Source organism: Dermochelys coriacea, chromosome 20 (genome assembly GCF_009764565.3).
Source record: "Dermochelys coriacea isolate rDerCor1 chromosome 20, rDerCor1.pri.v4, whole genome shotgun sequence".
Taxonomy (NCBI): Eukaryota; Metazoa; Chordata; order Testudines; family Dermochelyidae; genus Dermochelys; species Dermochelys coriacea.
In genome coordinates, this window is record NC_050087.2 from 2,417,737 (window position 1) to 2,445,476 (window position 27,740).

Below are 27,740 nucleotides of genomic sequence, written 5' to 3' on the forward strand. Positions count from 1 at the left end.
CAGTTCTGAGCGGGGCGGCTGGAGAGACGGGGGCGTTCACGGGCAGGCGAGTGTTGCAAGCGGGAGGTAGCCGGGGCCTTATTTGAATGTGTCTTGAACAGACCTAAGGGCAGGTGGGCACCTGCTTCAGGGATTTTTTGTCTTGACTTGGTCCCCCTTCGAACGGGCCAGTCCCGTCCCGTCCCCCACCCCGGCAGGGGAGACCCCTCCCCCCTTTGCACCACTGGAGAAAACCTGTTCCCCTGACGCCCCCGGGCAGCCGGGAGCGGGACCCAGGAGTCCGAGCTGGTAGCCGCCAGCTCCCCCCATAGGTTCCCCTGGAGCCTGGGGTATTTAGGTACCGACTGAGGTCTGGGCTGTACAAGCTGGGTCCCGGGGGGCCGCCAGGCGGGCGCTGGCCAGAGCCATGCGGTAGACCAAGGCAGATGGGAGAGGCCCCCCCGTGCCAACAGATCTCCCAGGAGGGGGCGCCCCAGCCAGCGCCCCTGGCCAGATGCGACCCCAGCTGACGGCCCCTCCCCGTCCCACTCGGCGCCAGGCTCACCCCGCTGATGGACCGGAGCAAGCCGCGGCTGCTGCTGGCCGGACTCTGGGTCGCTGCCCTCCTGCTGCCGGGCGAGTGCGGCCCCCCGCTGCCGGCCGCCCCCTCGCCCGCGCTGCCGGCCCCGCTGCTGGAGGCGGAGCAGGAGCAGGGCTACTACCTGCAGCAGCTCTTCGGGCAGTACGGGGAGAACGGCACCTTGTCCTTCCACGGCCTCGCCCGCCTGCTGCGGAGCCTGGGGCTGGGCCAGGTGCAGGTGATGGAGACCGAGCACTCGGCGCTGGGCCACGGGCACAAGCAGCACCGGCATCCGCACTCGGCCCGGGGGCACGCCGGGGCGGAGCCGCCCAGCCGGGGCCCCGAGGTGCAGAGAGAGAACGGCACCTCCAGGTACCCGCCCTGCCCCTCACCCGCAGCCTCCCGCAGCTCTGCCGGTGCCCCCCACTCCCGACCCGCAGCCCCTGCGCTCCCAGCCCTGGGCTCCCCCCTTCCCCAGCTCTGCCGGTGCCCCGCAGCCCCACGCAGCCCTGGGCTGCCCCCCACCATGCCCCTCACCCGCGACCCGCAGCCCCCTCAGCAGCTCTGCCGGTGCCCCTCACTCCTGACCCGCAATCTCCGGCGCTCCCAGCCCTGTGCTCCCCCCTCTCCCGTCCCGCAGCCCCTGCCAGCCCAGCCCTGGGTTCCCCCCCACCATGCCCCCTCACCCCCGACCCCCCAGCAGCTCTGCCGGTGCCCCTCACTCCCGCCCCGCAGCCCCTTCATAGTCCAGTCCTGCAGCTGCCCGTCATTCCCAGCCATCCCCTCCCGGCCCCCGGGCTGCAGCTGGGAACTGGGAATTCGTTTTTGTTAATTTCTTTCAGGCCGGGATCCCCTGGAAGGAACCAGCCAGAGACGGTCCGGCCGCCCCAGGCTGACCCGCCGCCCCAGCCGCCAGCCGCCTCCGGGGGCACCCGCCCGCCCTTGGACACAGAAGGGCCCAGCGCCACCTGCGCCCCAGGGCACCCTGGGAGCAGAAGAGACCCTGTCCAGGCCCCCCCAGCCCTGCCCCGCCTGACCCTGCTGGAGAGGGTGCTGGCCCTGGACCACTCCGTCACGGACCACCTGCACGAGGATGTGAGGGGGGGGCACCCTGCGGGTTCTCAGACCCTCTGGGTCTAAAGGGGAGGGGCTCTGAAGTGGGGGGCAGCCATTTTCAGCCAGTGGGGTGGGGGTCTCGGTGCTGACCAGCCTGGCCCCCAGCGCCGGGAACGGAACCCAGGAGCCCTGGCCCCAGGGGCCTCCGCTAGTCACTAGGCAGCCCCTGTGTTCCAGCAACCGGGGGCTTGGGAGGGCAGGTGGGTTATGCCCCTTCCCCGGGTGGCCTCGCTAACCCCCGCTGTCCCCCCCCCACCAGTGTCTCAACGGGACGCAGCTGCTGGTGAACTTCGGGCTGAACTCCGTCTCCAAGATCACGCCCGAGCAGTTCACGCTGCTGTGCCCGGCCCTGCTCTACCAGATCGACAGCCGGGTCTGCATCCGGCACTACGACCAGCTGACGCCGGAGCCCCTGGGGGGAGCGCTGTGGCCAGGTACCACCCTCCCCCACCCCAGCCCTGGGCCAGCTGGGGGCTCTGCCCTGCACCACTATCCTCCTCCCCAGGGCCTTGGGAAGGGGCCGCCCCCCCCGGGGGAAACCGAGGCACAGAGCGGGGAGAGGGACGGACGCGGGGAGCGCGGCCCGCAGCCTCTCCTTCTGCCGAGGGATTTTCCTGCCCCAGGGAGGGCGGGCGGGCGGGGGGAAGGAATAGAGCCCAGGGGCCCCCCAGCCACCTCACCCTGCTTCCTCTTGCAGTTCTGGGCTGGGGCTTCCTGGCCATCACGCTGATCAGTCTGCCCTCGGCGCTGGCTCTCCTCCTGGTGCCCTGGCTCGGCCAAGCCTGCGGCCGTCTCCTGCTGGCCTTCCTGGTGGCGCTGGCCGTGGGGACGCTGTGCGGGGACGCCCTGCTTCACCTGTGGCCGCATGTAAGTATGGGCTCGCCGGGCCCCCCCAGCGCCCGAGCTGGAAGGCCCCGGGCCAGGGGGACGCGGTCCTGCTGCAGATCCAGCCCGGGGCGCGTCGGCATCGCAGCCAGAGCGCCCAGCGCCCATTCCGCCCGGCACCTGGGCAGCGGCCAGGGCCCCCTGGCCATGCCAGCCCCCCCCCCGCATTGAATCCCCCCATTCCTCCCTGTCCCGGGAGTCCCCGAGATGGACCCCGGCTCCCCTCCCTCCTCCTGCCTTTAGGCCCAAGGGAGCCACCAGGAGACGCCGCTGGAGCGCCAGGACTCGGTGCTGAAGGGACTGTCGGTCCTGGGGGGCATTTACCTCTTGTTCCTCATCGAGCACCTCCTGGGCACGCTGAAGCAGAGACAGAGGCTGCCGGTAAGAGCTGTCTGGGCCTGCCAGCTCATTGTGTTGCCCCTGGCTGGCGGGGAGCCCTCCCAGGGCAGGGGGCTGGAGGGGGGCAGGATGGTAGGGAGCACCTTTCCTGTCAGCGCCCTGGGGCAATGCCTGGGGGCCCCGTGCTGCTGGCTTCCAGACGGGCCCCGCCACCACCTGGGGCTGCAGAGTTCACCAGAGCTGGAGCGCTGGCACTGGGGTCCTGGCCCAGGCCCCGTGGGGGTAAGGGGGGGGGGGGTTGGTGGCTCTGCCTGTCCGGAGTGGCTACATGGTGACGGCACATCCTGGGTCCTGCTGCTGCAGCATCCTGGTCTTGGGTCTGTCCAGCCCCATGTCCTGGCTCCCTGGGCCCGTGCAGGTCCCAGCAGTGGGTCTGTCTCTGCTCCCTGGCCGTTCCTACAGAGCCCATCTGTCCATATCAAAGGTGCCACCTGTCCTAGGAGCACTTTGTTTGCACCTGTCTAGGATAATGTGGGTGGGGCCCAGCCCAGGTGTTTCCCACACCCAGTGGCCGCGATGCCCTGAGGGAGCCGGGCCCCGGCCCCTTGGGTGGCTCTCAGCTCTCACCGTTGGTTTCCCACCCTCAGAGCCGTGCCGCGGGAAGGAGCCCCAGGAGCCCCTCTCTGGATGCAGATGGGAGCTGCAACTTGACCCTGCAGGTGTCGGCTCCTTCCCCAGGTGAGCCTGGTGCTGTCGCTCGCTCCTGCCCCCTGCCCTGAGATTGGGGTGGAGAAGCCAGAAGCTGCCCCCCCCAGCCAGCGCTCCTGCCCCGCTCCCCACAGCGCCCCCCTGCTGGGAGAGGCCAGCACCGAGGCAGCTGCGGGGGCTGCCCGACCTCCCCAGACCGGCACTCTCAGCCCATGGTCCGGAGCGGGTGAGTCTTCCCCGCAGCCTGGTCCCAAGTCCCGGCCCCGGCCCTCCGCCGGCTCGGGGCTGCTACCAGCCTGTGGCTGCTCTTTCGAAGGCACTGAAGCTGAATCGCAGCATCTTACAGCCCCGGGGCCGCGCAGCGACAGCCCCACCTGGGGAGAGGAGGGGGCGAGGCAGCCAGTGCCAGGAGCGGACGGACCGACGGAAGAGCTGAGCCACCACGGACACTCGCACAGCCCGGCGGCCGGCATAGCCGACATCGCCTGGATGGTGATCCTGGGGGACGGGATACACAACCTGACGGATGGGCTGGCCATCGGTAAGGGGGTAGGCACAGGAGCTGCGCCAGCGCCGGGGCCCTGGTTTCCTGGGTACCAATCAGCTTCTCTTTCCCGCAGGGGCTGCGTTTTCCGACGGCGTCTCCAGCGGGTTGAGCACTGCCCTGGCTGTCTTCTGCCATGAGCTGCCCCACGAGCTTGGTAAGTCCTCGGGCAGGGCAGGCACCAGCTACCCCTGCAGCCGGGCATCCCACACGCTCTCACCAGCTGCTTCCCTTGCTCCCGCAGGTGACTTCGCCTTGCTGCTGCAGACTGGCCTGCCAGTCAAGAGGGTGCTTCTCTCCAACCTCATGTCAGCCTTGCTGGCATATCTGGGCATGGCAGTGGGCACGGCCCTCAGCCAGGGTGCCTCGCCCATCACCCCCTGGATCTTCTCCATCACAGCGGGCATCTTTCTCTACGTGGCGCTGGTGGACATGGTAAGGGGGGGCCTGGCTCTGGTATGGCCTCACCAGGCCTGTGCTGGTCCTGGGCGGCTGTGTTGCCGCAGATCCCGGTGCCAATCCAACAAGGCCGGGAACCTGGAGGCTGGGAACCGCGTGGCCCCTTCATCTGGTCTTGCCTCGTCTTGCACTTGGATCGGCAGCTCTTCAGCACAGGGGGTGTTTTGGCTCTGGGTTTGCCCAGCCCCTGACGCCACGGGGTCCTATCCCTCGCCTGCGGCTCTGGGGCACAAATCATTCCTAGGAACGAGCGTGGGGCAGGCACCGGCTGCTCCAGGTGGGAACACTCTGAACAGGTTTTCCCGCATCCAGAGAACAGCTTTCCCCCCTGCCAGCGTAATCCTAGTGCCACCCCCCTGGCCCATGTCCAGGGCCCATCTCTGCCTTGAGCGACCGCTTTAGGCTCCCTGGGCAGCAGGTGGCCTAGGGGTCTCGACTGGCTAGCCAGCAGGCAGGCCGAGCGAGTCAGCACCTGGCATGGGAATGCCCAGGGCTCTGGAGTTACCCCTCCCAGTGTGGGGCATCCGTCCTTTCCCGTATCGCCGGATCACAGGCTTCTCCGTTTTCCCTGCAGCTGCCTGAAATGCTGCGGCAAAGCTCCAGTGGGAGCCCGAAGGGGCCTGTGACGTATTTCGCCCTCCAGAACCTGGGCTTTCTCCTGGGAGCGGCCATCATGATGTGCATCGCCCTCTTCGAAGGGCAGATGAGCTTCCATGTGGCTCTGTAACCCGGGGGCACCCGCACGGCTTGCCAAACTCGGGTGGGGCAGGGCCAAGGTTATGGGCACCCCCTGCCCCATGGCTGTTAGCTGCTTCGCAGAGAACTAGGACCCCTGGACGCTCTTCCTGCTGACGGCAGATGCATGACACCCTGGGCAGCCCCCCACTCTGCTCCACGTCCCCCGGGGGCAAGCACGGGTCGTAACTCAGTGGGGCCCTGAGCTGACTAGTGTGGGTGAGGGGCAGCATTTTGCTGTTCAGTACAGGGAGAGCGTGTGGACAGCGCAATCCCCTACCCCCGCTTTCCAAAATCCACCTTCTGTCAGGACACTTCAGTTCAGATTCTCAGCATTTGCCCGACGTTTCGGTATGTCGAGTGCACAAGACCAGGCTGAAAACAGCCCAGCGGCCCTCAAGCCACCTGGCCCCCAAGTGACCTGAGCAAGTCTCGGCGTTTGAGAGAGGAAAACGCAGCTGATGTGTGGGTGATTTGGGGGTGGGGTACAGGAGACGTCGCTAAAGGGGGCAGAACTGAGCATTTTGGAGACGGGGGAAGCGCCAGAGTCTGATGGGAGGCCACAGCCCAGTGCCCCACGCAGAGTGTGTGTTCGTCGCCGGGAGGAGACATTCAGCGGGGGAGCGGACACGGGAACTCTTACCTTCACCATCGTCCGGGGACAAGCAGCAACACTCCTCACTCCTTCCGCTCCCCTGCCTGGGACGGAGCCTCTGAAATCCGCTGGGCAGCTAACGGTTTAACCGAATGGAACAAAAAGCCACCCCCACGCCTGCCCATTGAAGCTCTGGTCCTGCCCGCGTTAGATTCTGCTGAGCGTTACATTGGCAGACCAGTTTCCCCGCCTAGCCTCTGCCAATAGCTTCTGTAAGGCATAAATCCAGTTTAATTGGACGGGGGGGCAGGAGTTCTGTTCCCAGCTCTGCCACTGACTTGCTGGGTGAACTTGGGCAACTCACCCACCCTCATACCTCAGTTTCCCCATCTGTAAAACAGACATGATGATTCTGCCCTGCTTTGAGATCTAATCTACAGCTGAAAAGCACAGCAAGAGAGCCAGACCCCCCAGGCCCGATCCCAACGGCGCTAACCCCCAGGGGCAGGCAGTGGGAAAGGAGAACGGGAGAAGAAGTAGAAGCAATAGCATTTTAATAAACATAATTGATTCAAAGCCACAATATGAAGAACAGGACTTAGTTGCAGCATACATTGTATAAAATAGATCAAGTCTGAATGCTTTTATTTTTGTTATTTTTAGTCCACCCCCCCCCCAACTGATGCAGGATTTTTCAAAATACATACATGGAACATCTCAGACAAAAAGGAACCGGTCACTAGGCTCGCACGTAGGAGTGGGAACAAGGCAAAGGGGTGGCACTCATGTTGTGGGGATGGATGGCTTCTTGGTTTGTTTCCTTATTTAATTTCACAGCCCCACGAGGGGGTTTAACAGCTTTGGGTTTCTCTTGAAGAATAGGATTTTTTTTTTTTTTTAAATTTCCTCCACAGAGACAAGTGCTTTGTTGGTCAGGACTTGATTTTGGCACCCCCCTGGGTGCCAGGTTGTATGGGAGGGGAGAGAAACCAGCTGCTAAGATGAAACCGGCGTGGCTCCAATCTTGCCAAGCCAGGCACCGCAGCCTCTCGCCCCTGGGCTGTGTGTGGGGGTACCTAGGAGAGGGTTTCACACTTTTTTTCTTTTTAAATTTTAATTGCACATCAAAACTCTGCTGTGTTTCACGCCGCGTCCCCCCAGGGTCCCTTGCACCTCTGCCAGTAAAGCAGAGCTGCCCTGATACTCCGCCCGCCCATCCGTCAACCAGAAGGACAGTTTTTGTGCTTTAAACCAGCGGAGGAAGGAAGAATGAACTGGTTCAGGGGGGCAGAAATACAGTTGGAGTCTCTTCCAAAGATTGGTCCAGGACCTGCCCATATACCTGCCCTCTGCTGATATTGCAGGGGGGAGAAGATGGCCGCAGCATGTTTCACAGAGCACTCCTGTGGGAATACTCTAGTATCTCAGACATCTATAGTTCACACACTCGCCTCTCCCCTACCTGCTGAAATTAAAAGGTGTTCCAATTAAGTTGCCCTGCAACATGACCTCCAATTAAGGCCTCTGTCTATTAGGAACAAGATCACCACCACACTGGGTTTTGCTCAGCAGGTTCCAGATTCAGTGCTCTGAAGGGGAAAAATTCCAGGGAACAAAAAGTCCCTTTTATTTCAGACCCAAACCCAAACCCAGCAGCTGTTAAATACAATAAGCAAACAGATCAATCGAGCAGAGGCCACTGCAAACCCCAGCACCGGTGGGTGTCAGTGCTTTCCAGGAAGGGTAACGTGACGCAGGGGGGCTGTGGCAAATGAGAGTTCTTGGTGGAAATTTCCCGCCCAGCTCTTTGGCTGGATCTGCCCTGCCCCAGCAACGCAGCCAGCTGCTTGGAATGTCAGGAATTTGTCAGCCCTAGGATCTGGGGGGTGGGATTTTAGAGGCAAGAAAGCATTCTACACATCCGTGAGCCATTCTGTTTATTGCAAGAGGTAGGTGTGAACAGTGCAGTGAAGTCTAAAATTAGAAAGCTTTTTTGTATTTCCAACCATCTCAAACACACAATGCCCCCGCCCCCGAGGACGTAAAATTCACACACAATGCAGCCACCTCCCCGCCACATGGACACAAACACACCCCAATCCTCCCGCAGTGACTGATCGGGTTCCCACTGGCTAAGTTCTAGCTCCAATTCAGTTCAGACAGGTCCCAAATTTACCTGACTGAACTGAACTGAAAATGCTTGGGGGGGGGGGGGGAAACACATCCAAGCATCTGCCCTATGCTCACTCACGCTGGGGACACCTGTTTAAAGTGCACACACTCAGGGCAAACCAGCTTCTGGGGGCCAGGTAGGGAGCCCCTCCTAGTGCTCTCAATTTGGGAGCAGTGCTGAGCTAACTCCTCTAAGGGGAAGGGTTAAAGGGGAGCTGTAAGCCCCCCCCCCCCAATGAATAACCCTCTCCTTAGAGTTCCTTGGATCTTCCAGCTGGGTCGGCCCAGCGCTTTGGCATCTGTGCAGCCGGAAATGGAAACCACAAGAACACGAGTGTGAAAGAGGCCAGGAAAACACCCCCAAGCCTAAAATCTCAAAGCGCTGAGCCCCCCAAACCCCACCGGAGCCAACAAGCCTCGAAACTGGAATGGAACACACATGCTGCTAGAAATCACAGGGGTGCTTTCAGCCTATTGCCAGTAGGTCCCGTGGGTGCTGGCTCCCCTGGCCTCCTTCAGACTGCAGAGGGGAACTTAGTGTCTGAGGTGACACCACCCTGCCCGCTCAGCCAGCCCAGTACGAAATGGACTCGCCCCGCCTGTAAACACAACAAGCCTGTGCGACGCTGCTGCAACACCACAAAGCCACACCGATCTACCGACCTGGGCTGAGACGCTTACTCCCGCCTCCCCGCTTCTGCCTCATCCACACAAGCTGTGGAAACTCTTGGCGCCTTGTCTCCCGCATGCAGCACTTATGGGTCAAGGCGGCGGCAAGTCAATTTCAGTCAGCACCATCTTTGTCCCCTCTGGGGGCTGGAGCCGCCACTCGCCCTCTAGGTGAATTTACTCCCTGAAGCCCAGAACAACTTTGGGTCTGGAACATGCATCTTCGAACAGTCCGCAATATCACCTGCCGGCAAACTGGCTCCCGAACCGGAGCACGACTTGCTGACTTCGGGGCCATGACAGGAGAAGCGGAGGCAAAGAAAGTCAGGGGTCCAGGGTGTAAGGATGAGTTCTCTCCCAGCTGCACTAAGCCAGTCGAAGTCAGAATGTGTTAAAAGCACCATCCTCCATGTTACCCTGACCCCCTAAAGGCAGAAAAATCAGTCGACGCAGGATGCACTTCTCACATTAAAGGCAACCATGGTGGCAATCAGCTCATGCCGATGCTGCCTATGGGCAAAATTTGGGGGAAAAAAAATCCCCCGGCTGCCCATATTAATCAAACTGTATTGACTAGAAACTCACCGAACGCGGGTCTAAACATCCACGGACAGCAACTGCCAGGTAAGGGGAGAGGAATGAGAAATGGCTGCAGAGAGATTCAAGTCAAAACCACATGCCACGTTTCTGCTCTAGGACAAGAGGTGTCTCGTCTGGGGGCTGGGGGGCTGGGGAGTGCAGATCCACCCCCAGCAATGGACAGGCACGTCATGCATCTCACACGACAGCACGTTCTATGAACCAGATGCACAAGACGCGTTTGTTACAGGACATAAACAACACACCGAAACACTGTACATGCGGTCACACACCACACGGGGGTATTGTCGGGGGGCATCCGGAGAGTGATGCGTATTGTATTGATCTTGGTTTCAGCATGCCCTGAAGGGGCTAGTAAGAGACAGGAGACTCCAGCAGTGAAGGCTCAGGGAACTGGGACTGAAATTATCTAAGTTCTACAGTGAACGTTACGGTTCCAACTGCAATTCCAGCAGGTGGCCAGGATCTTCCTTCCCAGCCTGCCTTCCTCTCCACCCAAATTCCCAGCCAGCACCTGCACTTTCAGAGAGAACTTTCGTGAATTCCAACTGCTGCCCAAGTAGAGCGCGGACCGAAGAACCTGCAAGGCTCATCCAATGTCTATTGCTTTAGTGAGAGAGATGTTGGAGGGGACAGTTCTGGCAGACTGCCCCCTCCCTCCCCATTTTGGCACATCTGCGACAAACAGAACATAAGGAAATAAAGTTACTCCCATTTCCCCCCCCCCCCGTTTTCAGATTCACTTATTTAGCAGGAGTAACTACAGCAACCAAACTTGGAGAATTCCTTAAAAATCCAGTTCCTAACAGGCCTGCAATAGAGCAGCTACAATGCAGAAACAAGGGAAAGGGGCAAGGGGCTGGCCAGAGGGTTATTTAACCAATACTGAGGCTACAAGGCAAGATTTTTGGGTCGGGGCAGGGGAGGGACACACGGGTCAGGAAAATACACAGAGATTGTCAAGACTGAACAGGTCCAAAAGCAGGAATTCTGAAGGTAGGTTGCTAGAGATCAACAAACCCAACGGGAGATGGGATGTAATTCATTTTTCCTAAGCAGACAGAGTGAGCATAAACTTTAAAACTCTCCTCTCCAATCAGGTACAGCAGGAAGAAAAGGATAGCGAAAAACTAACCGCTTGATTTAAGAGAGGTCTTGAAAGTGCTTTGATTTGGAATCTTACTTTATATCTAAGCAAGTTACTGGCAAGATGCACATGGGGCATGATTCCAATCTTCAAGCAGAAGGATTGGAGGATCCAGGGCATTCGGTTACCCGTGCTAAATAGCAAAGTTGGAGTCTTGTAAACAAAACACACCCCTCAACTCTCTGCCCTTTCCCCAGTCACTTCTGCTTATCCCCAGTCACACAGCAAAGCCTGGTGTCAAACCCAGTGCTAGTCATGTTAGAGGTTTCTCAGGCAAGTTTACAGGAACAGTTTTGCAGAGCAGTGTTAATCTTGCTAGAGGTCACTCATAGGAGCATGATTCTCTGACAAAATCCCCTTCTCTGCAGGCATGTCAGGGAAACGGTACCATTAACAAGGAGTGTTTGAAGGGACACTGAGGACTACAAATCTAGTCAATTTCAAACCAAAAATGTCAAGTAGTTTCATGTCCCACAGCTGCCCCTGAGCTCCCATGGCAGGTTTTGTGGTCTCACCACCATATTTTTTCTCTTTAAAGAATGCTTTTCTCTCCTCCACACAAACAGAAGAAACCGACCGGACTCAACCAGCTGGAACCAAAGAGAGAAATACAGTCTTCTTCTAATCTGTGTTATAATCATCATGGGTGAAATTGACTTAAGCAGCGCAAAGACCTCCTACTGACTTTCGGCACAGGGTGAAACTCTGGAACAAAGCAAGTAAAGAAAGCAGGTTAAAGACAGAAGCATACTTTTTAAGTGGGCGCTGCTCCTCTAAACACTGGGTTCTGGTTCCATGTGGACAGCAAATATGCTTTGCCCATCTATCTGCTACCAGCTCTTTTTGAGAGAGGAATTTAGTGGCATGGCTAAAGACGTCTCTAAGAGAGAACGCAGCTTGGGAGGAAACAAGATTCCTGCTACATATTGCTGGCTTTCATCTTTGATTTTTAAATACCTCCTTAAAAGAAGGAAGCAGGAGAAAGCTATAAGGATCCCTAAGGCCAAAAATAAAATAGAAACTTGACAGATCTGTAAGGATGAGACAAACCCTAACATCCAGAACAGTTCTGGTAATCAGAAGTTTCCCTAGCATGCTGAGTGGGGGGTGGGGGTGGGGGGGATGGAGAAGATGCTGATCTGACAGAGTGGGAAGTTAAGCTGACGCAGGACAGAGAGACAGGGCACTTGACACATCCTCCAGGGACAGAGGAGCCTTTTAATTTTTGGTTTTAAGAGGGGGCAGGATACAGACTTAGAAAAAAATCCAAACCCAAATAAAAAACAAACATTCTCAAAGGAGGGGAGATAGAAGCTGGCACATCGCTATTTTCAGTGCAATTTTCAATCCTGTATTTACACGATACAAATTCTAGTGCGTGACAACAAGAAGCAGCTACAGACTCCTAACACACTATGCTTCAGTTAAGCCCACCTGCACATGGTCGCTTGCTGTAAGCAGCAACGGCCCTGCGTTCTAGCGCAAGCTGCCGATACTGCACTGAATAAGGGGCAAACCTGCCGAGCACGCATCGGCTTGGCCATTTAATCCAGCGCTGACAAGGTTTGACTCAATGCACCGCCTTGGATGGCAAAGCAGTGCGTTTGGAAACACGGCATGACTACAGACCACATATACTACTGCAGCCCCTGCAAAAAAGCAGCGTGGGGGAGAAGGGGCCCTTCAGGTTGGGGGCTATGGACCTTCTCAGCGACATTTTCCCCTCAGAAGCATCCCAAAGTTGTGGGTTGGTTTTGTTTTTTTGCAGCGTCTAAATTCAGATGCAATCATGTCGCAAAGCCAGTTGTGCTGCCGATCTGTTAGCAACGCACCCCAAATCCCTGATGTTAAAGAGCTCTATGTTTCCTCAGGCCAACGACTTGGGGGAGCTGAGAGGCAATGCTAGGACCCCCAAAGGGGTGAACTCTGGTTGATCAGGCTGCAAAATCTGTTCCCTCTATCTCGTGTGTGTGCGTTGGGGGGGGGGGGGACCATCCAACTATTCAACCCAACCTGCCAGAAACCCCTTTACATCCAGGTGGGGTTTTTGGTCTATCTTTGGTGCCTGCTTTTATTTGTGGGAGGCTAAAAGAGAAGGAAAATCATTGTAGATTTCCACTCTCCATTTTTCCATATACCCTCCAAAACCTTCCACCTCCACCGGGGGGAAGGGCCTCTCCACCCCCTTTATCACCCCCATCTATTTATTTTAAATCTACAGTGAACCATAATGAACCAAAAAAAAAAAAAAGCAAGAGTTCAAAGCGACCTTGGACTGTTGGGGCCAGAGACAGGGGTTCTGCCCCCTCTATCGATAGAAGATTGACCTGGTTGTCCTTCCCTACCCTCGCCCATGCTGCAAGGCATGTGGTGGCAAAAAGGTTTTGCAGTTTCTAGATTCCCCGGAACTTTTGGGCTGCCTGATGCGGTTTTAAGAAAAGACCCTTGGGCCAAGCGGGGGCTCACAGCTTAACGTCGCCTGCTATCTCCAAACTGCAGAAAGAAACAGTGAGAGCGGGGAGAAGAGCGCGAGGGAGAATCCTACAGAGCAAGGAGGGGGCAAGTTGTCAGATTCAAATGCCGGCAGGCCCCTGTTCGGAGCCCACTGCGCTTCGGGCCATGGTTCTCCCCGAAACGCCAAACCCCCCCTCACCTCCACCCCATCCACACACCCAAGGAATTGACAGTTCCAAACAACTTCCAAACACTCCCCCGCCCCCAGCAAAAAACTAAAAATGAAAAGAGCAGCCGTTTTGGTTAGTACCTTCAAGTAGATCAACAAGAAAAAGACTTTTCGAAATGGAGACAGATTTCAAAACAGAAATCTGGTTCCATTAGAATGCCCTCTTGCCCACCAGATCCGCAACGCTCACGTGGGGATGGGGTGAGGGGGCAGTTCCAAGGGACCCAGACCCCCCACTTCCTTCCCCTGAATATTGGATAAGGCGCACAGTATCACCCCAGAGGGATGCTCGAACTGAAGAACTGGCCTTTTTTTTTTTTGGTCATCTCCTAATGTTCCTTGCATGCATCACCGTAGGTCGCGTATTGCTTTTATGGGACACTTCTCTTCCGAACAAGCCGGATTTCACAGTAGTGCAAATTCAGACACAGGACACAAAAGGCAAAGCTACCAAAACTTCTACAGTGGTTTGGGGCATGTGGCTAACTCCCTTCTTCACTGCTGTGGGTTGTGCCTCTGGTGAGAGGGAGAGATGAGTGCGGGGGTGGTACGTGGGAGTTTTCTCCAGCACATTGCCCCAGTGACAGGGCTTGAAAATCCAAAAGCTAGTGGTGTATCCAGAGACTCCGTCTAGCAAAGAAACAGAGCCAGGTACGGCGGGGCTGACCATGGTGCCTCAGAAACCGAGAACCCACTGGCACCCAGGAGATGCAGCCGCTTTCTCCTCTAACATTCAAAGGACAATAGGGAAAATGGTCAAACGTTCACACTTGGGTCCCGCAGTGCAAGAGACAGAAGGGCTGGGGTGGTTTCTGGACCCATTCCGTTCTCAGGGAGAAGTTCAACCCAGCTCCTAAGGAAGAGCTGCTCTCGGCTCCATGCAGAACATGAAGGTCTGCAAGGGCCACCAGCCCTTTGGTTGCCAGACTCCACCCGACACCTTTACGCCAGGGTGCCCAGTTTGCCAATCTGATTTACTTTCCTGGCTGTTTGGCAGAGGACTCGAATGGGACCTCTCCTCTGAAAGGTCTGTGCTCCAGGGCCACCTGCCTCCCAGGAGCTAAGGCAGCAGAACACAACAGCCTCTCTCCTGGGAAGGGGAGAGGAGACATCACTACCAGGGAAGGTAAACTGGATTTAAAGGTACCTCTCCTTTGTAAGCAGGCCAAGAAACAGCTTGTTCTCTCCCACTTTAAGCAGCTTCACTCTCTTGGCAGCATTTTTGCTACCTTAGCTCAATGAACAACCCCCACCAGAGATTTCATCCTTGAGCTAGAATAGTCATGTAGCACCTCACGGGAAGAGAAAGGAGCCCGAGGCACGAGAAGACAAGAAACATTACAGCCCATCCCTTTACAGAGTCCAGACGAGTATCGGGCCTCTGCCAACCATCGCTAACCACACTCAGATGGCCTACACGGGCAGTGTGCCAGGAAAGCCCCCCATCCACCGAACGCGGATCCCAGAAACACTGTGGCCCCACAAAAACCGAGTGCAGAGCACCAAAGAAACGGCAATTTTGATCTTTCCATGCAGAGTGAGTGGTGTCCTCTGCTCTTTGAGAGCACAGATTGGAAGCAAGCTGGCATGGTAGCTTTAAACCAGCTCCTCCTGCTCCTGTCTGTACTTATATAAAAGAGAGAGCATTACAGTTTGGTTCTGATCAAGTGCTTTATAAATGCCCAGCACAGGTGAAATTGCATACTGATTCTTAAAACCACGGTGGCCACTGGGGCTCATTTGCTTAATTCGTTTCAAGCTGACGAACAATAGTTAAGATTGGATTTAATAAGGCTATTTCCCCCCCGTCCTTCTCCTTTGCATCGGAAGTGAACTGGAAAAGACACACACGCACGCACCCAGACACACACACATGCGCTGGAAAACCAAGACACAGAAGAGGAAGAGTTGTTTATACCTGACTGGTGATGAGGTCTGTCCTATCTTATTCAAAGAAATGCTTTATGTGCATAATATACAGAGGTGCAGCATTTACACATAGGATATTGTAAAGACACTGAGAGCTTGCTACAGATGCCTTAAAAGTCCTTAAAGGTGTATTCCCCCAACCCACTCCCTTTGGATTCTAGTTGGTTTTTTTCACATTGTATCTTTAAGGACATTAAGTTTGACTAAATATTCATGATCCAAATGGAGCCATCACTTTAAATTTCAAAGAGTTCCTTTCCTCCCTGTTGTCTCCCCCTTTTGCTTCAGCTGAAAAGTTTTACATCACACCCCATTCCCCAAAAAATGTGCCCAGTTTTTACTTCCTGCTGGCGGTTTCTGATTTTCAACACACCCCCAGTGGTGCTGAACCCAGATGAGTTCAACCAGGAGAAGAGGTTCAAACAGCTTTTTGCGGCCGCAAACCCCTGAACCCGAACGGTCCATGTTTTCACGACCGCGATCTCAAATGGAGGGTTGGGTTTTTCCTTTGGTTTCTTATTGAAGGCAAAGGTGAGAGCAGGGCTTACAGTGTGAATGGAACAGAAAAGACCGCTGACATTCACAACTGGGGGTGTGGAGGGGGCGGGGGGGGGAAATCACACAAATTCCGCCCCCCCTTTCTGGTCCCTGTGGCATGGAGCCTTTTGGCGAGGAGGAAACACTCCTCCTAATTAGGGTTGAAGTGCAAGAGGAAATCTTGAGATGGAAGTTGATCTTTTTTTTTTTTTTTTTTTTTTTTTGATGGGGTGGGACCAGAGACTGGGAAGATCTCAACGCTGTTCCCCCACCCCCGCTGCTCCCACCTAACCAAAAAAAAAAAAAGATGGTTACTTTTTATTTTTTTTTAACTAATACTTATAATCTTATACGCTCAGAAAAATGACAAAGGTCCGTTGTCCATCCAGAAGTCACTTAAGCGCTCCAAACGCCCTGGGAAATAAAGCTTACTTGTTCCCTTTCTGAGCCGTGTTTCTGTTTTTAGTGCTACTTTGATTATCTCCAGATCTCAGCGGCTGGGATGTGCCAGCTCAGTTGGAATTCATCTCCGCCTTAGATCTGGGACTGAGTGCCCACTCTCCCTCCTTGTAAGACAAGGGGGAGAAAATCAGACTGTTACTGGGGGGAAAAACAACAACAACAACGGAGAAGCCTCTAATCTGCTGTGACTCAGAAACCAAAAGAAAACTGACGACGGTATCATCATCATCAGGTTATTTTTGAATTCATGGAAGTGCCCACCGAGAATAAAGCCAATTCCTAGCTTCCCAGGACTGCCCGGTTCAAGGACATTACATTCAGTGTTTGTCAGCAGTTATATGGCTCAGCTGAACTGCCTGTCTGGCAGCGTGTCTAACAATGGCAGTGCAAATACATCTTTTGAGTTGAAATGCATTTGTGCTGTTTTTTTTTTTTTTTTTTTTTTTTTTAAAACACAACTTCCCTTTGTTCATTCATTCCCTAGAAACGGAAACTTTCAACCTTAAAATATAACCCCCCAGACACTCATCTCTCGCCCCCCCTCCCCCCCGCTGCTCTCTATCCCCTGGGTCACTAAAGAGAAACCAGACGCTCAGGTTTTAACAAAAGTGCTTGAAGCAAGTGCTGTGAAGCGAGGGCGTGGAGAGAAACTTCCTTTTCTGGGAGGGGCAGGGGACAATCCCATACCCGTTTAGTTTTCAAAAATTAAGTGGCACTGGGGGAGCTGAAAAGGTTCACTCTACGCCAAATCTATGCACGGAGCTGAATAGAACGATAAGCCGGAATGGTCTGACTTTGGCATAAAGATCTGTGCAGAGGAAGTTTTTAGATAAGGCCCCCCACCCCACCGCCATACACAAAACACTTAACGTGCTTACGCCGATGCAAATGAGGTGTCGAGAGACACAGTTTGTGGGGGAGGGGGCCCATGAGCAGAAGTTTCCCTCCAACCCTCTTTACAATGCACTAGGGAAACCATCACAAATCTCGTTTAGCAAAATAATGCATTATTACCAAACACTTTGATTATTACTTAAATTGTCAAGCTGTGCTGTCAAATGTATACATTACAGCGTTAAAGGAGAACAAGACTGGTGCCTGCGGTAGAAACGGCCCCTTTTCCCATCCCTGTCCCCAAACCTGCCCTTCCACTCCCCCAAAATGCCCAGCCCACGGATGCACTGCTGGAATTGTTTTCCACTCTGTTATTATTATTACTATCATTATTTTTAAAGAAGATACAAGGGGAGGAGTAAAAATAATCCCAAAAAATTTACTAAGAGCAAATAAAATTAAATTAAAAAGTACAATGCAGCTGAGAGAAGAAATGCTGAAGCCCTTAGAGAGATCACATTGATTGTCTTGTCAGAGTTTAGTCTTTACCACGTCAAGTGAAGAGGTAATGCATGACAGCATGAAAACAAGGCAAACCAAAGGCCAACTTTTTCCTCTTAATTACAAAAAAAAAAAAAAAAAAAAAAAAAAAGCTTAATCCCACTATACTAAAAAAAAAAGCACACCCCAAACACTATGCTAAAATATTCCCTTGCCCTTGTTTGAAATGATTTTGAAATCCTCCCCGTGATATTTAATTAAAATTAAAGCAAGATGGCATTAAAATTATCTCAGTGCCTGCACGTATGGGCATCTTGCCCTCTGATGCACATACGCACAAGAGGGTGAAACCCTAGCCTTGGAGTCAATGGGCACTTTCCCATTTACTTTGACAGGGCAAGGATTTGACTCAAAAGTACTGAGCTGTTAAAGGAATTCTGCCCCTACCCCAGAATTCTCCCATGTCCTAAATGTGCCAGGCCTCTGTCACTCACCCCAGGAATTCTGTCACTGTTCCTTCAAACCCCCAGGAAAAGGACAAAGATAAGGGAAGCCAGGGCTTCCAGACCTGCACAGATTTGTCAGTGTAGTGCTCTTGTATGCTTCTGAATGCTCAGGCCTGCTGTCGCACAGCAGGAGAAGGACATTTGCCCTTGAAGGGAAAGAAAAAAAAAAAAAAAAAAGACAAATCTTGACTTTGGACCCATATTCCTGCCCCGTAGGGGGCTTATTTGAAGGCTGAGAAATAGGCAGTGCCTGAATTCAGTATTTTAAAAGTGAAAAGAGAAAGCGTTGCAAGAGGCAAGTACCCGAACTCAACAATAATGTAAACAAGTCTTTTTCCAGTTCTCCCTCTGCAGAATACTGAAAACGATCTTTCAAGAGGATCTTTCATTCAAGTTTTGTGTGGTTTGATTCCGAACTGAGGTATTCGGTGTAGAAAGGTAACACTTGCTATCAAGGTAGAGAACTTTAGTGCTGAGGGTGGAGGCAAGGAGAGACTTGATCTTGCAGCAACGTACCTAAGAACTGAGCCTTTCGTAACACGTTTCAAAAGGGGAAGGAAGGACTGGTTCAAACAGGCCAGGAGGCTACTTGGCCAAGAGCATCTTATCCCGTGGCCTATAACCCAAGTTGTTTATGCCTCACAGAATGGGTCAGCATCCAGTGTGTGGAGAGAAATCCTCACTCTGCTTTTGTGCATTGGATTCCTAGACTATCAGAGACACCAGCAAGGAAGGTTTTATTGAAGTGCATTGAGGGAAACAGGCTGGCTTTCTGCCTTTTCTTCGTTGTGGATTTTAGGCCTTTCTGAAGACTAGAACTGGCTACTTCGCTACACACTGAGTGTTCCCTTGGCAGCCCATGTTTCAAGGGTTTTGCTGAGCTGGAGCGTCAGATGATAACACTAAGGGAGACCAAACTCAGCTGGTTGCAGTGAGGATAAAGAAGAAGAGGGAAAACAAACAGAAATGCCATCCAAGTCTTTGCTACTCTCCGGGTGAAACCCTTCTGTGAAATGAAAAAAAGCAGCACTGACCCACCCGAAGGCCAAGACTTTTGGTTCTAAGAGTTAAACTTTGGTAAAAGAAACCAACGGCGCAACAGGAACTTCTTGCTATTCCACACTCTGCTCCTGCTCGGATAGAGCACCTCTCTCTGCCGGCTGCCAGCATGCTAGCTCCGGCCAGCATCCCATCTCTCCGCTCCCTATTTGGCGCTTTTTTGGAAAAGGGGCGGGCTATCATCGCCTGCGGGAAACAGCAATTCGTTGCAATGCCCATGTCACATAATGTAAACGTCTGGCCAAAAAACAAAAAGAAAACCAGAATTCACCTTCGTTTAAAAATACACTATTTTGATCCAAGAAATGCTGACTTTTGTAATAGACGTAACTTTAGGCAGGACAGCCAAAGCTTATGGCTCGTCCATTTCCTGTAACAGTCTTACTGACCAAGAAGAGAAAGTGACTAGCACCGATGGTCTGCAGAATGAAAATGAGAGAGACCCTTTCCTGGATGTCCCCCCGGCCCCAACACAAGGCTTGGTTCTCAAAATATTTCATTCAGTGAGCGCACACATCACTGACTATCGTCTGAGAACCAGGATGTTACCCCACCATTCAAGGCTGCAAAAGGAAAGAGAATCAGTGGAAAAGATCGTACATTGAATATTTTTGCCCTGTCGACCCGCTCTGATCGCTACATCCCAGTCTTTGGCTTTGAACAGACTTGCGATATGGTGAAAGGTTTTTTGTGGGTTTTTGTTTTGTTTTGTTTTTTTTCACGATACTGTTACAGTCATTTTTTTAAAAAAAGTAGTGCACATTCTTGAATGTTTAAAACATGCATTATAAATAGGATTTTTAAAATTAAAAAAAAAAACAAAAACAACAACACTAAAATGAAAACACCAATCCCACATACACACACGCTAATAAAACCTGCCAAGATGCCATGTTAGAAAAATAAATATAGACTTAAGGTTGTGAATAAGGACTTTGAAGTGCATTTTTTTCCTTAAAAGGTTAAAACTTTTAGAAAATTATTATTTTTTAAAAGGTAAAAGCTCATTTCATTATAAATAAATGTCTAAAAAGCAACAGACAGACTGACTGACTCTCACATGGGAATGGCGCGCAATACGGAGAGGAACAAAACTTAAGAAGGAATCGCCTCTCAGGATCCAACATTTTGCCAAAAGAAGAAAAAAATTCAAATCCCTAAAGTGCCTGGTGTGGGGAGGGAATATTCCAGCAGTGCAAATGCGGGTTCAGAGCAGACCGCAGCAGATGGACAGTAGCACCCGTTTTTGCATATGAAGGAGTGAGAGCTGCCAGAGGTTATCTCAATATCCTGGGTACAGTAGTTCGGGATTCAAGTGTTCTTATTGGAATTGAAGGATGAGCACGAAAACAAAATGATTCAGATGAAGGAGCAGTTACAGTGGCACTTGCCCAGGTTCTAATGCCCACCACTCAGCGGTCGCTCACTTGTCTAATTCCTGACCCCGCCTCCAAAGTTCAAGTTTCCGCTTTCTGGCTAGACTGTGCAACTGTGGAATGAACAGAGTCGGCATGCTGCCGCATCGGGGGCACGGGAGGGGAACTGAAAGAAAAGCGGAGGGTTAGACAGGCAGGAAGGGAAGTTCCAGGTTGAGGATTTGAAACAAAACTGGCTCCAAAGTCAATCCAATCTCAGGGCTGGGAGGGACCAAACGTTCTTCCCAGCTACTGGGTGAAAGAAATTTGCAATCCAATTCCTAATGGCGGAGCAGCTCTCTTATCAATGAGCAGCCCTGTAAGGCTGATTGATCACTGCCTCTTCAGAGCTGAGTCGTCACCAAGAGACTAAGCCCAGCGGCAGCCCTGGCCCTTGTGGGTGCGGTAGCGGGAGGAGTGCATGGCAGAAGAACTAAGCAGGGATGCCCTGCTGCCCTCTTAAGGAGCTTCCCAATGGGAAGAGGTTAGCTCTAGAAACAGGAAGTTAGAAATCAGTAAGTCCCTTTTTCAGAAAACCCGAAACATTCCCTGGCCCCTGCCTGGGACCAGCTGTACTAATGCAATGGGGCCGCTTTCCCCAGCCCTCGCTCCAGGAGGGGTTCGCCCGCACTGAACATGGGAAGGGGAAAGGCTCTTTTCCAGCTGCTCGTTAAGTCAATTAGCTGCTGGCATCCGAGTGAGGGCCTAGGCAGAAGAGGAAGCTCTAACGTCGGTTGCCAAGCCCTGTGTGAAGGCCTGTTCAGTCTTGTTCTCCTTTAAAGTGCCCTATATTTATAGAATTTCTAAATAAATAGAATAAGATATTAGATACCCATAGTTTAAGCTACTCCGAGTAACAGCCGTCTAAGCCGATAGCATTGTGCCGGTCCTTGGTGTACGGGCACGTGCTGCCGTTGGGCAGGGCCCCGCAGGCTGCTGTCTTGGCCGCGATACCGCAGTTTTTGAGGAGGTTGAAGCTGAAAGGGCTGATGGCGTCTTTAGGTGGAAAAGGCTTCATGGTGGAGAGGATAAGTGCCAGGCAGTCTGCAACATCCTTGTTGGGGGCACAAGCCAAGGCTGGGGTGTGACCTGGAACAAAGTCAAGAGGCAGCGCTAGTGAAGCCGTCAAGCCAGCTGCATGCTGCTTAATGCGACGATATACCAGGGCCCCTTTGACGCCTGCTCGATGCTCACCCAACTTCACCACAGGACGGAGGGGAAGTATTGTCCAGCGATAGGGCATCAGCCTGGGACTTGGGGGTCAATGCCGCGCTCCGCCAGACTCCCTGGGAGACACCGCAGGCAAGTCACTTAACTTCTCTGTGCCTCAGCTCCCCAGTGGGGATCCCTGCCTGGCCTCACAGGAGTGCGCTCAGAGAAAGGCATTAAAAACTCTGGGGCGCTCAGATACCGTGTGATGGGGCCCACGACATGCAGGTAAACGGATAGCGCCTGATGCTGGAGCACTGCATGGCCGGCACCTTTCTACCCTCCCCATCCCAGACTGGGCAACTGGGACCAGTGCAGGGGTCAAACTGGACCCTGCTGGTTTAGAAAAGGGGTCTTTGCTCACTGGGTTTCACTCCCGCCCCCTGGCAGGAGCCTTCAGACCTCATGCAAAACCCGTCACCTGTTTTCCTGGGCAGGGCTGTAGCTCGGCTAGTCATTTGTGGTCTCGGAAAAAGGCAACTGGCTCAACAGGTTTTTGACTGTTTTTTAAACATGTCCAGAACTGTGGATTCAATTTTTTCAACCAGGGCAATTTTTATTCCCTGAGCAGAGGAGCTAGGACTGGAGTGTGGGGCTTTATCAGAAAAACGGGATCCCAGAAATTCATGTTATTGCTTTGGGGCTCTGGCTGTTCTTGAGGATTTTAGAATCATAGAATTATCAGGGTTGAAAGGGACCTCAGGTGGTCATCTAGCCCAACCCCCTGCTCAAAGCAGGACCAATCCCCAACTAAATCATCCCAGCCAGGGCTTTGTCAAGCCTGACCTTAAAAACCTCAAAGGAAGGAGATTCCACCACCGCCCTAGGTAACCCATTCCAGCGCTTCACCACCCTCCTAGTGAAAAAGTTTTTCCTAATAGCCAACCTAAACCTCCCACACTGCAACTTGAGACCATGACTCCTTGTTCTGTCATCTGCTATCACTGAGAACAGTCTAGATCCATCCTCTTTGGAACCCCCTTTCAGGTAGTTGAAAGCAGCTATCAAATCCCCCCTCATTCTTCTCTTCTGCAGACTAAACAATCCCAGTTCCCTCAGCCTCTCCTCATAAGTCATGTGTTCCAGTCTCCTAATCATTTTTGTTGCCCTCCGCTGGACGCTTTCCAATTTTTCCACATCCTCCTTGTAGTGTGGGACACAAAACTGGACACAGTACTCCAGATGAGGCCTCACCAATGCTGAATAGAGGGGAATGATCACATCCCTCGATCTGCTGGCAATGCTCCTACTTACACATCCCAAAATGCTGTTAGCCTTCTGGCAACAAGGGCACGCTGTTGACTCATATCCAGCTTCTCGTCCACTGTGACCCCTAGGTCCTTTTCTACAGAACTTCTGCCTAGCCACTTGGTCCCTAATCTGTAGCAGTGCATGGGATTCTTCCGTCCTAAGTGCAGGACTCAGGCCTGCTAAAACCAGGCCAGAATTTAAGTGGGGGGAAAGCAAAAGCAACTGGGTCCTATTTGCCAGGCCCAGAAACCCTTCCTCTGGTAGCAGGAAGAACATGCTGGGAATATTTTCAGGATCAGACTTATCCAAGCAGAGAGAAAACTCACTGATCCCCCAATACGCAGAGTCTATGGAACATGCCAATAAGTAAATAGCTTCTTTATCCTTATCCCAGCTCTGAGCTTTCATGCACGGCCCCAGGTGACCCAGAGGATGACCCATGGGGCGAAAGCCATGTCAATAAAACCTGCTGCCCTACAGGGATGTGGAGCTTGGATGTGTCTTCGCCAGGCTACAGGGATCATGGCACTGTCACCAAAGGGCTGCTCCTGCGTCGCCGACAGCAAACTCAGTAAACGAGTATAACAATGTTCAGTATAGGGGGTGAGGAAATAATCCAAGTCAAGGTCCAGGTGCGTGTCTGAGAACCCCAACCAGCCACCCCTGCCCAAAAAGATGCCACGTAGAGACTACGTTATACCTGACCCCGCCCATCCGCCAGAGATCCCAGCTGTGAGGCATACGCACCTTCTTCATCCACAGCAAGTACAGTGGCGCCTCTGCTGAGCAAGGCCTGGACAACAGAGGCCAGCCCGTTACGAGCTGCAATATGGAGCGGCCTGCAGGCAACAGGGAAAGGGAACACATTACTGAGCCCTGCCAGGGCAGACAACTCTGCTGCCTTTTCCACCTGGAACTGTCTCCCTGACGCACTTCCAATCCAGCCAACGTGCATGCAGCTGCTGACACAGAGACCCCTCAGCAGTGGCATGTGGCTTCCGCTTGGCACTGGCGTGCCCCGTGAGAGCTTTCTGATCAACTGGGGAGGTGGTGAACTAGCTCTGGACTGGAGAGGAACACAAACTCAGCACACAAAAGGTATCACAACTGAAGCTAGGACCTAGGGAAGGCTGACCCCCGGGAAGATGCATGGAGACAAAGGCATTCTGCAGAAGTGTGGCCCATGGAGATTCCAAGTCCCAGCAGGCAATGCTCTGACCTTGCTGAGAGCAGTCCAGGCACAGCACATGCTGGGGATGGTCTCGGTGGGTCACACCTCTGTATGAAGAGGCAGGTGGCTGTGATCTGTGTAACTTAGTGAAAGCCCTTGGATAGTTTCAAGACAGAGCAGCAGCTTATGGCCTAATCTATCTCCCTTGAACTACCAGGAAGCGAGAGGTTATTGCAAAGGACTGCAGGCTATGCAGATTGACAAAACCTAGGATATTCTCCCTTTGGACTGAGATTCTCCAGGACTAAGAGAAGGTCAGAGGCTGCTTTGGGGGGAAAATATCCATATCCCAAAGGACTCTTTATTGTGTGTGAACGTGTGATTCTTCCACCTAGAACTGCGGCCCAGGGATTGCCCCTTCTCCTGGACTCACCCACAACCTCCAGGCTTCCCCTTTCCCTCACTCCTCCAAACATTTACAGCCACCCAGCAAAAAAAAAACAAAAAACAAACACCCACCCAAATCAAACCAAAACCCCCAACATCCTTTTCCCCCATTCACACCAGCTGTTCACATACTCACATCTGCAGAGCACTGTTAGTTGCATTGATAAGGCCAAGGTCTTGGGTTTCCCCCAGGATCAACAAGGCACACTTTTCATGACCCTGGAAATAAAAAAAAATAGTTTAAGATTAAGGAGCGTAAGGCGGGGAGGGAGAACCCAGGTGTCTCTGCAAATGGCGTTCTCACACTGCCTGGGCATTGCAGAATGGTCCTGTTTCAATACGCTGCCATGCTGACCCATGTTTGCATGGGGAAATACACAGACTAGCAGGCTTTCCATTCTCTACTCCCTCCTCCTACCCAATTTCTCTGTTCAGGGGTCTGAAAATAACCACTCCGCTGTGTTACAAACTGTTCCCTCTTTTGGTTTGTTTGCGTTCGACACACTGATTTGGAACCTTCTGTCCCCCCCAGGTTTCAAATCCAGCTGATGCTGATGGAACTCTCTAACTCTGCTTTTGCTCATGTGCCAGTATCACCCCAGTGGGAAGGACCCAAAGCCCATCCAAGAGGGGGTTTAACAGAACAATAAAGAACATCTGGGGCCCTATCCACCTTTTTGCTGACTCCACACATTCCCCCATCCCAGGCAAGCATGATCCCTGTTTTAAAACTAAGGAGATTGAGGCGGAGAGGAGAAGACCGGGCACCCACGTATCTTTAAAATTCCATGCAATTTGGGCACCTAATTCCTTTGGCTCCTCTGAAAATCCCAGCTGAAATGACCTGTCCAAAATTTCCCAGGCTCAGAGCCAGAGCGACAAATCAGGTGGGTTCAGTCTTGCAATCTGGTATTCAGTTTCCCTAGACTCTGGCTCTCTCCTGCAGATCAAGGCAGACTTTGGCCCAACTATTCATGTAAAGTCTGATTTTAAATTGATTTAGTTAAACCGGTGCCACAAAAGACTGGGTGGATGCTTATTTCGGTTTAAACCGGGTTTAGGGCTTGTCTACACATGAAGTTTATTCTGAAATAAGGTAAAGTGTGAATTTAAAGCAGATTAACTATTCCTGATTATCCGGATGTGTGGATGCTCTTATTCCGAAATAAAGTGCCCTATTCCAAATTACTTAATCCACTACTAAAGTGGATTAAACCCAATTTGTAATAAGGTACACTCATTCCAGAATAAGAGCGTCCCCACCTGGAGTTAATCAGTAATAACTCCCACTGTAGACAACCCTTATTTCTATTTAGGTTAAGTTGATTAAAAACAGATTTAAGATCAACCAAAATAAGCCACTGACATTCACACAAGAGTGTCCACGCTGGGTTGACACTGGCTTAATTCAACCTGTGCAAATGCCTAGGGGTGCAATCTCTTCTCATCAGCAGGGCACAGATAAGCACGCGCTGCCGTTTTGAGGCTCACGGACAGAAGGCCATGGTGGACATGACTGTTTAAGAGAAGGGTCAGTCCTGTACCTTGCTGCAGGCCAGGTGAAGAGCTGTGTTCTTGTTGACGTCCAGCACAGTTAAATCTGCTTTCGCTCTATACAGCAGGAACTCTACAACCAAGAGAGGCAAATGGCGTCAGCCCCATGCAGCCCAGACTCCCTTAGTTCAGGGATAAGGCAGCAGGAACAGCATGCCCACTAGCTGAGGAATGGCGCAGTACCCAACTGGATGTGTGTGAACACTCAGAACACTGCGGGTTTCTGGTTACAACACCCCAGCTTGCAACTGAGCAACTGCCAGCTCAGAGCCTCCGTCCCGACTGTCAATTCCATCCCATCACCATGGCCCAGCCTTGGATCTTAAAATTCCCTTGGAATTAAAACGTCATTCTGAGTGGGTGGAAAGGATCTACCAGGGTGACTCAAAGGGAGGAGCCAGACGCGGGGCGAGGAAGCAAGTGCTGGGTTGCTACGCACCGACTGCTGCGGTCTGCCCGTTCTCAGCAGCCATCATGAGAGGGGTCCTTCCCAACTGGTCAGTCGTGTCTACCTCAGCGTGGTGGCGCAGCAGCAGCTGTAAACCATGGATGTTGTCTGCAAAGGCAGCAGCGTGAAGGGGTGTCCTGGAAGGAGAGGGGAGGGCGTGAGGGGAGACACCACTGCATCCGCACTAGCAAAATTCTGCCAGGACTCCAGGGGGACACTCCAACTAAAGAAGCCTGGTTGAGGACCCCAGTCAGATACTTACAGTGATAGGCAACATTGGTGCCTTTCATTCCAAGGACCCAGAAACACGTCAAAAACCTAAGCCCTAGTACTGAATGGTGATCAATTGCTCTCCATGACCAACCAGGGAGTCCACCGCTGACTCGATAGTGCAGCCACGATGAGGGGGAAGGGGGGCAGGGGTGTGTGTGGAGAGAGAGAAGAGAACGGAGACACTGCGGCTGTTTCACAGGTGTGCACTGCCACTCTGTGACCATTTAGGACAGGAAGTTAAAACAAACATTGTATGCAGCTGAGATCACAGGGAATTAGATGTAGTTACCCAAAATGGAATTTGGGGTGAGTCTGACCCATACAGAGTGCCAGGGGACCCTTCTCTGATCACCCCAAGCTGCCAGGACTTTGCTTTCACATCTGCTCCAACCCACAACACTGGCAATGGCAGAGTGCCCCGGCACTACACCGGGGTCAGGAGTAACTCAGAGGGCAGTGTCGTCGCCACTTCGTGGGAGGTTTCCCAGTATGCACCTGGCTCAGCCAGTGAGAGCCAATGGGATTGGAGCACAAAAGCGACCGAGCAGGAGCCTACGTTGCCCTTTGGCTTCCCCCAGACTCCACTGAACCCTGGGAGAGACTGAGCCACGAGATTAAAAGACGTCGCTCACCTTCCTTTGGCATCTCTGCTATTAACAATCTTGGCACCCAATGCTTCCACCAGCATTTCAGCAGTGCCTTCCTGGCTGTTAATTCTGCAGAGGCGACAAGAAGGAAAATGAAAACCAAGGCTGGGCTGAGCTGTCAATGCGCCGGGCAATGGCTTCTTAGAGACTAACAAATTTATTAGAGCATAAGCTTTCGTGAGTTACAGCTCACTTCATCGGATGCGTTACTCACGAAAGCTTATGCTCTAATAAATTTGTTAGTCTCTAAGGTGCCACAAGTACTCCTTTTCTTTTTGCGAATACA

At 52.9% G+C, this 27,740-nt stretch overlaps 2 protein-coding genes across 2 annotated transcripts in view; one reads left to right on the top strand and one right to left on the bottom strand.

Moving 5' to 3' along the window:
• Nucleotides 1-467: 467 nt before the first annotated feature.
• SLC39A5 (solute carrier family 39 member 5) lies at nt 468-18,162 on the top strand. Its single transcript, XM_038378270.2, has 10 exons — nt 468-931; nt 1,402-1,654; nt 1,935-2,109; nt 2,373-2,542; nt 2,804-2,941; nt 3,547-3,637; nt 3,924-4,148; nt 4,228-4,308; nt 4,396-4,586; nt 5,185-18,162. The coding sequence occupies exons 1-10, from the start codon at nt 552-554 to the stop codon at nt 5,335-5,337; spliced, it is 1,857 nt and encodes a 618-aa protein (XP_038234198.1). The 5' UTR covers nt 468-551; the 3' UTR covers nt 5,338-18,162.
• The window catches only part of ANKRD52 (ankyrin repeat domain 52), a 53,501-nt gene continuing 32,238 nt past the window's right edge, over nt 6,478-27,740 (bottom strand). The window contains exons 23-28 of the mRNA XM_038378222.2: nt 27,440-27,523; nt 26,526-26,671; nt 26,077-26,159; nt 24,669-24,751; nt 23,662-23,753; nt 6,478-21,543 (exon numbers count right to left, since the gene is read on the bottom strand). Coding sequence (XP_038234150.1) covers nt 21,299-21,543; nt 23,662-23,753; nt 24,669-24,751; nt 26,077-26,159; nt 26,526-26,671; nt 27,440-27,523 — 733 coding nt within the window. The 3' untranslated portion in view covers nt 6,478-21,298. The remainder of the gene's footprint in view (nt 21,544-23,661; nt 23,754-24,668; nt 24,752-26,076; nt 26,160-26,525; nt 26,672-27,439; nt 27,524-27,740) is intronic.

Coding starts and splice junctions, on each gene's coding strand:
- SLC39A5 (XM_038378270.2), top strand. CDS start 552: ATGGACCGGAGCAAGCCGCGGCTGCTGCTGGCCGGACTCTGGGTCGCT. Junction 2,543..2,803: donor TGCTTCACCTGTGGCCGCAT/GTAAGTATGGGC, acceptor TCCTGCCTTTAG/GCCCAAGGGAGCCACCAGGA. Junction 4,309..4,395: donor TGAGCTGCCCCACGAGCTTG/GTAAGTCCTCGG, acceptor TTGCTCCCGCAG/GTGACTTCGCCTTGCTGCTG.